At 51.9% G+C, this 12231-nt stretch overlaps 1 protein-coding gene and 1 long non-coding RNA gene across 8 annotated transcripts in view; one reads left to right on the top strand and one right to left on the bottom strand.

The window, feature by feature from the left end:
• The window catches only part of Itsn2 (intersectin 2), a 137259-nt gene that overhangs the window by 15176 nt on the left and 109852 nt on the right, over positions 1–12231 (bottom strand). For all 7 annotated transcript variants that reach the window (XM_076559359.1, XM_076559360.1, XM_076559363.1 and 4 more), the window contains one exon: positions 2146–2267. In XM_076559359.1, the coding sequence (XP_076415474.1) occupies positions 2146–2267 (122 nt within the window). The remainder of the gene's footprint in view (positions 1–2145; positions 2268–12231) is intronic.
• LOC143270225 (uncharacterized) lies at positions 2263–5517 on the top strand. Its single transcript, XR_013047271.1, has 2 exons — positions 2263–3070; positions 4844–5517. It is a non-coding gene; the product is annotated as an uncharacterized LOC143270225 (long non-coding RNA).

Here is a 12231-nt window from a genome sequence, read left to right as displayed (position 1 = left end):
CCCCTTGAGGTTCACAGGCCTTGAGATCCAACTCACCACAGGCCCCTAGGTCCTTGACACTCGGGTATAACTCGCAGGATCCCCACACCCTCGGGACGTCCCTACTTCACACCCCGGTATAACTCGCAGGATCCCCAACCCTCGGGACGTCCCTGCTTCCACTTTCCCCGGCAGAGCAGACTCATGGTGGTCGGAACATAATTGGAGAGCCCTTCCAGGTTAGAGTGGACCTACTCCCTGGGCCCTGATCCTCACTGTCTCTCTTGGTGTCCTTCGCCAACAAGACTGTGCAAACTATGAGGACAGGAACTCCTTGGCCAACAGTACTTCAGCCAGTGTTTGCTGAGTTCATGTGGGCCACAGACGCTAGCCAGAGACACTGAACTGGAAGGTCTCTAGAGGAGAGAAATGTCTCAGCTCCACACGGGATGGAGACTGTGAACGGGACGCCAGGACGCACCTGCATGCAAACGTGACCTCCTGCTCCCAGGCAGCGCTGAAGAGCAGCACACGCGCCCAGTCTTCATTCGCTACTGGGCTGCTTATCTGTGCGGAAGCCCTGAGAGCGGGCTCGGTGAGGGAGGCGGAGGGGAACGATGGCTGAGGCTTTACCAGCTTCCGTGAGAAAGTCATTTTAGCAGAGTGCTTTTCACCCTCAGCCCGACAGCTCCTTGCCCAGAGGACACTGGGTGAGGAGGGCAGAATGGGCATTCCTGGGATGCCTAGCTGGAGTGACAAGCACCTGTGTCTGCTCATACTCTGGGCTAGGGCCTGAGACTCGTGGCTACCCACAGTCCCCCTGGACTGGGAGCTGACACCCCTAGGAGGGTGGTCGGGAACAGGGGCTTTTCTCCTAGGCCATCTGTCCGGGTATGGGAAAGTACAGTACGTGCATCGAATCCAGTCCATGCCCATTTGAAGCCTGACCAGGGCCAGGCTAAGCCTGGGGGATGAACGAACGAAGGACAGACAGGGAGAGTGAGGGGTTGAACTCCTGGGATGCCTGCCTAGCAGCCATGATGTCTGGGGTTCAGTCTCCAGCACCACATAAACCGGGTATGATGGCAGATGCTTGTAACCCCAGTGCATGGAAGACAGAGGCAGGAGGATCAGACGTTCAAGGTCATCTTTAGTTACACAGCAAGGCCAGTTTGGACTCCAGGAGACCCTATCTCAAAAACAAACGAAAAGGAGTCTACAGGGAGTGTGCAGGTGGGAGGAAAACAGGATTCCGAGAGCAGCGAGGGGGTGGACATGCGCAGGAGGAGGAGCAGGTGCAGCAGCTGACTGCCGCAGCAGGCCTTGCAGGCAGGTGCAGGCAGGTGCAGCCCCTGCTCCCCTCTGCTCTCCAGGTCACGGCAGGGGATGCACTGCACCTGCCACCGCCGGCTGGGTGGGGTGGGGGTGGGGTGCTTGTATTCTCCAGGTGGTTTGCTGACGGAGGGAACCGCTCTCCTCACCTGACGGCCGTGGTATGGTTTCCTGGCAACCAGAAGCCATGGAAACGGAAAGAGGGTAGAGGTACAAAGCTGCCTTTGTGCTTTGGGACACAAGCCACTGTAGTGTCCCTCTCCAGAGGGCGCTGTCATCAGCTCGGATGCCACCGGCCACACGGACAGGTACAGGCAGTGACACACGATCTGGGACACTGTTTTGCAACTGCGCCTGTTCGGTTTCCTAAGCTGACATAAACACTAGGTAGAGGTGTTGAAGCCAGCGGAAACGTCAGGTTTCCAAACGGCAGTGCGAACACAGTTTGGCAAGAACTGGACTCAAGCCCGTCTGGAGGCCTTCCCACCCTCTCTACGCCCTTGTCCTTGGCACACTCAACTGGGACATTCCCAGGTGTCCCCCTCCCCGAGCGGGCTCAGCTGGGGAAGAGCCTGGGCCTTCATCGGAACCGTTAGTCTTCGGCCTTGCCAGAGAGCAGTGGCGGCTTTGTGTCACTGTGTGCGCTCACATGGAGGTGGGACTCAGTCAGGGGACACAGCTCCATGGTAAAACATGTGCGTGGCATGTGGGAGGCCCTGGGCGGCATCCCCAGCACCGCCAAACCAAGGAAGATGGCTCCCGTCGCTTTTAAGCGAGAGCGGCAGCGACGGCCACCCTCCGTCTCCCACGGAGACCCCAAGCCCCAGCCCTCACCTCGATGACCAGCTGCAGGTCGTCCATGTACCGCTCCTCCGTCTGGATCAGCTCGTGAATGTAGCCCTGGCGCTTCCGCTCCATGGGCTGCATTGTGTCCAGGGCCTGGAGATCGGCACACCCTGTGGAGACAGGGCAGAGCTTGACAACGCTACTTCAGTCAATCCCTCACGGAAAACGGACATTTCTCAGCGGCTGTGCTGGGTTCACCAGCGCTGCTTTGAAAGGACCTCTCCAAAGGAGCGTCACACATTTGCAGAGAGCCGACGGGAGGCACCACTCCGTGCTCCTAGAGGTGAAATGACCCCATCTGGGAAGTTACAGCGTACTCCTGACTTCTGGGCAACGGTGAGGGAATGAAGGACTCTAGAAATGGCCTCGAAGAGCCCAGAATTTCACCATCTCACGGCTTTCGGGACTTACTGAAATGATTAAATAAACTAGTACTTGGGACGGGTGTTTTCCAAACTACCCATCATGAGCTATCCAGTGGGTCATCATCCACTTAGGCCCGGCATTTACAGAAGAAAAACGGTCTGTCATGCACACGGCGCTCTTACCGTCAAAGGCTTTGGCAATGTATTTATTTACTTACATACTTATAGAAAATACCATTACTCACGTTGAATTACTGTTAAGAAAACATCAATGACCAAAGGCCTGAGCACGCTTCTCTAGAGTTTTTCAAGGAGGGTTCCAAGGTTAAGAAATCCCAACGACTCACTGAGAGGAAGCCGTGGGCCGGGACACACCACGGAACCCTGGCCTCGCCACCCAGAGGCATCCCCAGCAGCTCTCAGCAGGGTGAGCGGTACTGCGTGCACCCTGCCGAGGGTGACACCACAGCCAGAGGTTTGCCTGTGCACAGTGACACCGAGAACCACCCCCGGAAACCCCTCCTCAGGCAAAACGTGGAAACAGGCAGGTATTGCAAAAGCAACTTTGTAGGAGGCAGTGTGATTGGATGGGGCCGCTACCAGAGCAAATCAAGGTAGAACTGGATCCCACTAACTGGGTTCTGGCTGGCCGCAGGAGGCCCTGTGGTCAATTAACTTACGGTTATTATTACTTTCATGTTTTTATTATTTATGTGTATGTTCGCAATGAGGTCAGAGAGGTGCAGGTCCCCTGAAACTTGAGTCACAGGTAGCTGTGAGCTGCCCAATGTGGAAGCTGGGAGTCGAACTCAGGTCCTCTGTAAGAATACAGTCTTAACCACTGAGCCATTTTTCCAGCCCAATCACCAATTAAGCTGTAACCAAATGGAAGCTGTAGCTGTTTTCTGTAGCTCTCATTTCTGTTTTTTGATAACTGCTGTTGGATAACATTGTGGGCTAAATCCTCAGTTGTTCTGGTAACTACTACTCAGGAATTGTTTTTAGTTTGTGTTTGTTTGCTCAAATAAATCTACTAAATTTAACTGGTCTAAGAAATTTCCCTCTAAATGGTATCCAGGAAGCTACCACATGAGGCAGTAGGAAGAGTATTTCAAGTCATAGTGAAAAACAATTCTTTGTAAGCCAATACAAAAATACATTTTTAAAAATCACAGGAACAAAAAGCTGGGGTCAGTGGGATGGCTCAGCAGGTGAAGGCGCTTGCGGACGACCTCTGACCTCAGCTTCATCCCTGGGACTCATGTGAGAGAAGGGGAGACTGACTCCCACAAGTGGTCCTACACACACACACACACACACACACACACACACACACACACACACAGAAACACAGACACACAGACCCACCAGAGAGACAGACAGACAGACAGACACACACACAGAGACACACACACACACACACACACACACACACACACACACACACAGAGACAGACAGACAGACAGAAAGACACAGAGAAACAGACACTCAGACACACAGACATAGAGACAGACAGTCTCTCTCACACACAGAGACACAGAGACAGACAGATACACACACAGACACAGACAGACAGACAGAGATATATGGGTTTTTGTTTGTTTTTTTAAACAAAAGCTGAGCTAGAAGAAGGCAGTGAGGTGCACTGGTCACCTCACCTGAAGCAGTAGGGAGCTGTCCCCAGCAGAGGTCTTGGAATGAAGACAGTGGTGGAGGATGTGGAATTCCCGCACAGGGCAGCCCCAAAGCCGTGGGAAAAGAGAGCACTGGCCCAGAGGGGGGACAAAGGAGGACCAGACTCCTTTTCGTTCCCCTGCTTGCTGGGGGACACTAGGCAAACACTGTCACGGGGCTCTGGTCTAGCACGGACTGCTTGAACCTTTTCTGACCTTTTTCCACTTTAGAACTAGAGACTGAACGGAGGACCTTGTGTATGCCAGGCAAGCACTCCAGCACTAAACCATGAATTAAAAAATACACATATATCTGTAGGCCAGGCGTGGTGGCGCGCGCGCGCGCACACACACACACACACACACACACATACACACACACACACACACACACACACACACACACACACACACACCTTTAATCCCAGCACTCGGGAGGCAGAGGCAGGTGGGTCTCTGTGAGTTCGAGGCCAGCCTGGTCTGCAGAGTGAGTTCCAGTAGAGCCAGGGCTACACAGAGAAACCCTGTCTTAAAAAATAAACAAAACCAATAACAGCAATAGGGTGTGTGTGTGTGTGTGTGGAGGGGGGTATAGATTTGGGCTAACATACACTTTTAGTGAAGAGATCTTCTTTCTAATTCTGCAGGCATGGATGACAGGTTTATTAGAAAAATACTGAGTTTAGCAGGTGACATGGGGTGCCAGCCCACCCGAAATCATAGCACGACTGCCATCCTCAGACTGCCAACTCTGGAGCACTGAACTTTGTTCTGTCTGCCAGGGAGACGGCAGAGCAGCAGGCACACAGTGGTCTGGAAGGCCAGCTGGGTGCCGGTTTGGCTGGGCTGTGTGTGGCATGGCGGACAGATGTGCGGCAGATAACCCGTGAACAGTGCTGTTCATAGCATCAGAGACCCTGGCCATGTCCAGGTGACTGCTGGAAGTAACTAGAACCTCTGCTGAGGGCACTGTACTTCTTACTCAAAACAAACAAACAAACAAACAAACAAACAATCTATTTAATTTGATGTGTATGGGTGTTTTGCCTGCACGTGTGTCTGTGCGCCAGGTGAATGCCTGGAACTCACAAAGCCAGAAGAGGGCATCAGATCCCCTGGAGCTGGGTTACAGAAAGTTGTGAGCTACCGTGAGTATTCTGGAAGAGCAGCCAGTGTTCTTAACCACTGCGTCATGGGCAGCCCCTTATCTGGTGTTTTATAAGCCCAGGCATTCATGATCCTTGTTTGGGATTTTTGGAATATCTGTGTTCCGTTTCTGCCATTGTTGAGTAGTTTTCTTTAAATAAACATACAACGTGTATTTGTGTAGGTGTATGCATGTGCCTCGGCTCGAGAGTGGAGGTCAGAGGTCAGCTTTCAGAGTTGGTCTCCCTTCCACTGTGTGGACGCTGGGGAGTGGGCTCGGGCTGTCAGGCTCGGTGTCAGGTACCTGGGTCCACTGAGCCACCTCACCGTCCCTTAGCACTTTTCGTTATAGTTACGCACACTTAGAGTTAAACGTGCCGTGGTTCTTCTGTAAGTCATTCAAGTGAATACAGAACCATTAAACGAGCCTGCCCGAGTCTGTGGTGCAGGCTGTTGCACACGCGAGGCCACTGCTTGCCCAGCGAGCCGCATCCCCAGCCCTGAGCCTCGACACATTCTGTGCACCACCGCATTGGGTACCACTTTGCTCATATCACATTCTCAACGAGGTCCTCAAAATGCACCGGCACTAGCCTATGGAACAAAGCTCAGAACCACAGGAGGAGCTCCCATTCCTACAGTTGGGACGGACACGACGTACGCTTCATTGGGATGGGTGTGGGGACCACTCTCCTCACCAGGCCACGCGGACCCCTTGCATTCCCTCCCAGTGGCCCTTACACGTCTGTTCTTGGTTCCGTTTCCAACCCCTCAGTTCAGATGTTCTTACCTACGAGGCCAGGGGGAAACAAAGGCACAGTGCCCCCCAAACCTTCTTGCCCTTTATCTCTCTACTCCCCCGTTCCTTATTTCATTCCTGGTCGGGTACTAGGGGTCCTAGTTCTCTCTATAGCCAGCATCCTTAATCGGTCTTCCCTTCCACAGTGTCCCCCCACTCTGCCCAGCCCCACCCCAATATATTCAGTTTCCATGGCTTCATTTTTAGTCCACAAGCAGGGTCAGATGTCCCTACTCATTAGTTGGACAACACCCCAGCACATTCCCTTCAAGCACATTCCCTCTTCAGCATCCCTCTTTTTCACGTCAGTGCCAAAGTCACAAGAAGCTCTACACTCGTGACTCCCTTTCATCCCCTAACTGGGTACACTGCTCTGTTGACCCCGCTCTCGGGAAGGTAAGAAGGACCCCAATGTTGCTGGGTTCAGTGTCCTCTTCCAGCTCACAGTCTCCCTCCCCCTGGCCCCTGCACTGTTACCTTGGAAGTGCTGCCCTTCAGAGTCTTATTGTCCCTTCTCAGCCTTTGCAGTGTTCCTCTTCCTGGTGCCTCCTTCTGAATGTCTCCCTCTGCCTGCTTCCAAGCTCTCTGCTTCTCCCAAACCAGCAAATGCCAAAATAGGATATGGCATTCCTGTCCTGTAAGGTCACAGGAATCTGGCCACACTGCAGGCTGTGTGCTGCTCTTCTTGGGCCACAGTCCCTATTTGATTCTGAGGAGCCCTGCACTACTGACACATGCAACTCGAGGCACCCGGCAACAGGAGGAAAGGAGAGCAGAGTCTCGGCGTGAACCCAGGACTTGAGTTTTCATGGAGTGAATATGCACGCTTTGTCATCCTCGATACCTGACTGTCCCCAGACTCGACAGAGAGGCATGCGACTGAACCTTCCAATGTAGCTTGTCCAATAGAGAGGTGCCGCATATGTTAACTACACACTGGGTTTTGAGGACATATTTAAATATGAATGGTAAAATACTGCATTAATACTATATTGTCCAGATGCTGGTGGGATACACCTGTGATTTCAACACTCAGAAGACTGAGGAAGGAGGATCTGGAATTAGGGGCCAGCTCGGCTACACAGTAGGACTCTCAAAAACAACCAGCCAACCAACCAATCAACCAACAAATCAACAAACCAACCAACTAGCCAACCAACCAGCCAACCAACAAATCAACAAACCAACCAGCTAACCAATCAACCAACTAACCAGCCAACTAGTCAGCCAACCAACCAACCAGCCAGCCAGCCAACCAACTAACCAACCAACCAACCAGCCAGCCAGCCAATCAACCAACTAGCCAGCTAGCCAGCCAACCAACCAACCAACCAACCAACCAACTAACCAGTCAACCAACTAACCAACCAACCAACCAACCAGCCAGCCAGCCAGCCAACCAAACAATCAGCCAGCCAAACAGCCAATCAATCAACCTTGTTGTATACTGAAATATTTTGGATATACTGGATTAAATACTATTGGAATTTTATGTATTTGTACTTATATTACATATGGGGCTGCTATAGTTATTCACATATTTCTGTGAACAGCTCAAGCCAGCTACTGTATTTCTGATGCTCCTTTCCTCACAAAATGTTAAATGGCTTCCACTGATTGCAGAATGAAGTCCTAACTCAGCAGCATGGCTCCAGGGTCTCCATGGTCCAGCTCCAGCCTGCTTTCTAGCCTCTGCTTTGACTGCTTTGTCTCTCCCCACCCCCACCCCTAGGCGCGGTCCTTAAACCATGGTGCATGCTCTTCCCACAGCTTTGCTGAGTTTCACCTTTCCTTCCTCATCACAGCCTGGTTCCCACATAGAGAATCCTTCAAGGTGCGGCTTGAGGGACTCCACTGTGGGAGGGAAAACGTTCCCATCCTTGGTCCCACTGACATTCAGACTCACGTCTTGTCACTAGTCTGTGTCGGTATCAGTGGCAGCTGCGGGTGGCAGCAGCATGTGGTCTGCCATGGAGCTACACTTCTGGCCACTGATTCTGTATTTTAGTATGTCATATAAATGAGCTCATATTGTCCTTGGTCCACAAACTTAGTATGTCCACGCATCCTCTGGCCTGTGTCCAACACAGGCCTAACTACCAAAGTGGGCACAGTGCTCTGCCCCCCAGGGAGCAGGCCATGTTTGGGGAGTGGTGAAACAGTGTTGGTCCTGGGCTGCTGGCTTCCAGATGCACGTCTCCTTTTCCTGGCTTTGATCTGGGCAGTGGGGAGGCAGAGCCTGGAGGCCACTGCTCTCTCCATGCTCTTGATGGAGCTCGATTCTGCCAGGTCTGGGAAGGGACTGAAAGTGACAGGTAATTCCTTCCAACAGAAAGAGGACTTAAGAAACCTCTTTGTCCTCCTAGGGGAAGAAGGGAAATATTGGGCTTAAAACATTACCAAAACTTGGATTTTAAGAATTCTGGAACAGGCTGGGCAGTGGATACAGTGACAGGCCAGCACACACTGCACAGGACACAGTGACATGCCAGCACACTGCACAGGACACAGTGACAGGCCAGTGCTCACTGCACAGGACACAGTGACAGGCCAGCACACACTGCACAGGACACAGTGACAGACCTGCACTCACTGCACAGGACACAGTGACAGATTACACACTGTACAGGACACAGTGACAGGCCAGCACTCACTGCATAGGACACAGTGACAGGCCAGCACTCACTGCACAGGACACAGTGACAGACCAGCACTCACTGCACAGGACACAGTGACAGGCCAGCACACTGCACAGGACACAGTGACAGGCCAGCACACACTGCACAGGACACAGTGACAGACCAGCACACACTGCACAGGACACAGTGACAGACCAGCACACACTGCACAGGACACAGTGACAGGCCAGCACACACTGCACAGGACACAGTGACAGACCAGCACACACTGCACAGGACACAGTGACAGATGAGCACTCACTGCACAGGACACAGTGACAGATCAGTACACACTGCACAGGACACAGTGACAGATCAGCACATACTGCACAGGACACAGTGACAGGACAGCACACTGCACAGGACACAGTGACAGATCAGCACATACTGTACAGGACACAGTGACAGGCCAGCACACTGCACAGGACACAGTGACAGGCCAGCACACTGCACAGGACACAGTGACAGGCCAGCACACACTGCACAGGACACAGTGACAGACCAGCACACACTGCACAGGACACAGTGACAGGCCAGCACACACTGCACAGGACACAGTGACAGGCCAGCACACTGCACAGGACACAGTGACAGGCCAGCACACTGCACAGGACACAGTGACAGGCCAGCACACACTGCACAGGACACAGTGACAGGCCAGCACACTGCACAGTAGCTGGTCAGGGAGAATAAAGAACTGGCCAAAGCATTGAGATCACAACAGTTCTCTCTCTCATGGATTGCAACATTAACGTTATAGCTGAAGAGTCATGGCCAGGCTGTGTGTGGCAGCTCACGGCTGGGACCCCAGCGTTCAGAAGACTGAGACAGGAGCACCGGGGGTGGGGGGGGGGGAACCAGAGGTCAGTCTGGGCTATATAGTAGGTTCAGGCCAGTTTGAAACTGGAAAGTCTTATTTTGGAAAACCAGAATCAACCAAATAAACCAACAAAATCAACTAAAACAAATCCCAAAGGCTCTGTGTGAGCTGCTGCCGGCAGGCCCCTGGAAGGTAGGTAGTGCGATTATCTGCACCAACAACAGAAAAGCCTCCAAGTGTAAAATAAAAAGATGGAATTTTTCTTAAAATAAATACACTCCCTTTCAAAAGAGAGAGAGAGAGAGAGAGAGAGAGAGAGAGAGAGAGAGAGAGAGAGAGAACTATGATGTCAGTAGTGAAGTTGATACTTTTCAATGAAAATGATCAAGACGAGCTGTTTGAATAGTTAACAAGTGTGACATATGAACACACATAAGAGAACACACATTTCAACAAATACCAGTGTCTACGGGGAAACATTTACTGAACACAGCAGGGAACATGTGAATTCAACACTACAATTCCAATTGTTTCTTTTTAAAATTATTTCCGAGGCTGGAGAGATGGCTCAGGAGCCAAGAGCGCTTGCTGCTCTTGCAGAGACCCGAGCAGGGTTCCAGCACCCACATCAGGCTGCCCACACAGCCTGTAACTCCAGGGGGCCCGGTGGTCTCTCCGACCTGCCCAGGCACCTGCCCTCACATGCACATACTCCCCCTCCCCCACACAATTAAAAACAAAGAGAAACTTGTATGTATTAAAATTCTGTGTATGATGTGATGTGTGCACTGAGGCATGTCTGTGGGCAGAGGACAATTCCGTGGAGTCAGTTCTGTTCTTTACCTTTATGTGGCCTCCAAGGGTCAAACTCAGGTCATCAGGCTTGTGTGGCAAGTACCTTATCATTGATCCATCTCTCCAGCCCTTCAAATGTTTTTATTGTAACTGTGTAGGTATGTGCATGATGTTTGTGTGTGGGCACATGTGCCATGGTGAATGTGTGTATGTGCATGATGATTGTGTGGGGGCACATGTGTCATAGTGAGAGTGTATATACATGATGATTGTGTGGGGGCACATGTGTCATAGTGAGTGTGTATATGCATGATGATTGTGTGGGGGCACATGTGTCATAGTGAGTGTGTGTGCATGATGATTGTGTGGGGGCACATGTGTCATAGTGAGTGTGTATATGCATGATGATTGTGTGGGGGCACATGTGTCATAGTGAGTGTGTGTATGCATGATGTTTGTGCATGGGCACATGTATCACAGTGTGTGTATGCATGATGATTGTGTGTGGGCACATGTGTCATAGTGAGTGTGTATGCATGATGATTGTGTGTGGGCACATGTGTCATAGTGAGTGTGTGTATGCATGATGATTGTGCGTGGGCACATGTGCCATGGTGCATGTGTGGAGGACGGAGAACAACTGTGTGCATAATTTCCTGACAGGGCTGTGCTGTGTGTGCCTTTACCTGCTGAGCCAACTTCCTGTCCCCAAATGGTTTTGTTTAAAGAATCTTCCTGAAGCCCCAGGAGGTTATGGCTTTAGTAGCAGGGGCCCATGTACCTGACCCATGGCTAACTCGATGATCGCCCCCTTCTCTCTGTTTTGTTTCTCAGGTTCTGGAGATCCACCCTGTCCTCTTTCCTCCAGTCAGCATCCCTCCTCACTCCTCCTGCCTCCTTGCCCAGCCTTCCTAGGTCTCCCTCCTCCCTCCTCCGCAGCCTCCTGATGGTGACAGTCCTCTGCCTCAGGCCGTGGGACTCCTCTCTGTGGACTCAGTGACCTGGTTCCGGATGTCGGCCCGCTCCCACATTTACACTCTGTCTGAACTTCCTATTCTTGCCTACGCAGGATCTCCCTCATCAACAGAACACCAAAAGCCATCTTCGTACCATCACTGCCTAACCGGCTCCTCATCACCGGCTCCTCAGTCAGTACCAGTTCCATTTCTCCCCAGCTCACGGGGCATCTCCGGATGCAGACCTTTCTTCTTAACCTCCATCTTCAATCCGCTCACTGGGTCTAACATCAAAACATCCACCATTTGACCAGTTTGCACCACATCCTCCATTACCACCCTGATCCAAGCCACTACCATCTTGTGCTTGGATCACTAAGCAAGTTCCTAGTAGATCTCCTTGCTTCCGGTCCCTTCTGTTCACTTTAGTCTAGCAGAGGAATCCTGTTAAAACACAACAGGTCATGTCCCTGCTTTGATCAAAACCCTCTAAGGGTTTTCTTGCGCCATACAAAGCCAAAGTTATTGTAAACTTTTTCAAAGAATCTCAGCCCGCCCCATCTCCTTGACCACCCTGGTCTCATTTCCTCCCTCCTGCTGTTCCCCGTCCCAGGCCCACTGGCCACCACCCTGTTCCCTGAGCATCACAGGCACACCCCCATGGCAGGCCCCCTGTGTGCTGTTCCCCACTCCTAGAACGGTTCTTTCCCCAGATCTCCCCCATGGCCTTCAAGTCTTCCTCCCGCATCACCGATCTGAAGACATGTTTGAGGGTCCTGTTCACAATGAAATCCCCTCACACCCCACCAAGCACGCTCTTTCCTGCCTACTTTATTTTCCT

The sequence above is a fragment of the Peromyscus maniculatus genome, chromosome 22 (assembly GCF_049852395.1).
Source record: "Peromyscus maniculatus bairdii isolate BWxNUB_F1_BW_parent chromosome 22, HU_Pman_BW_mat_3.1, whole genome shotgun sequence".
NCBI lineage: Eukaryota > Metazoa > Chordata > Mammalia > Rodentia > Cricetidae > Peromyscus > Peromyscus maniculatus.
This window is presented reverse-complemented; position numbering and strand designations above follow the sequence as displayed.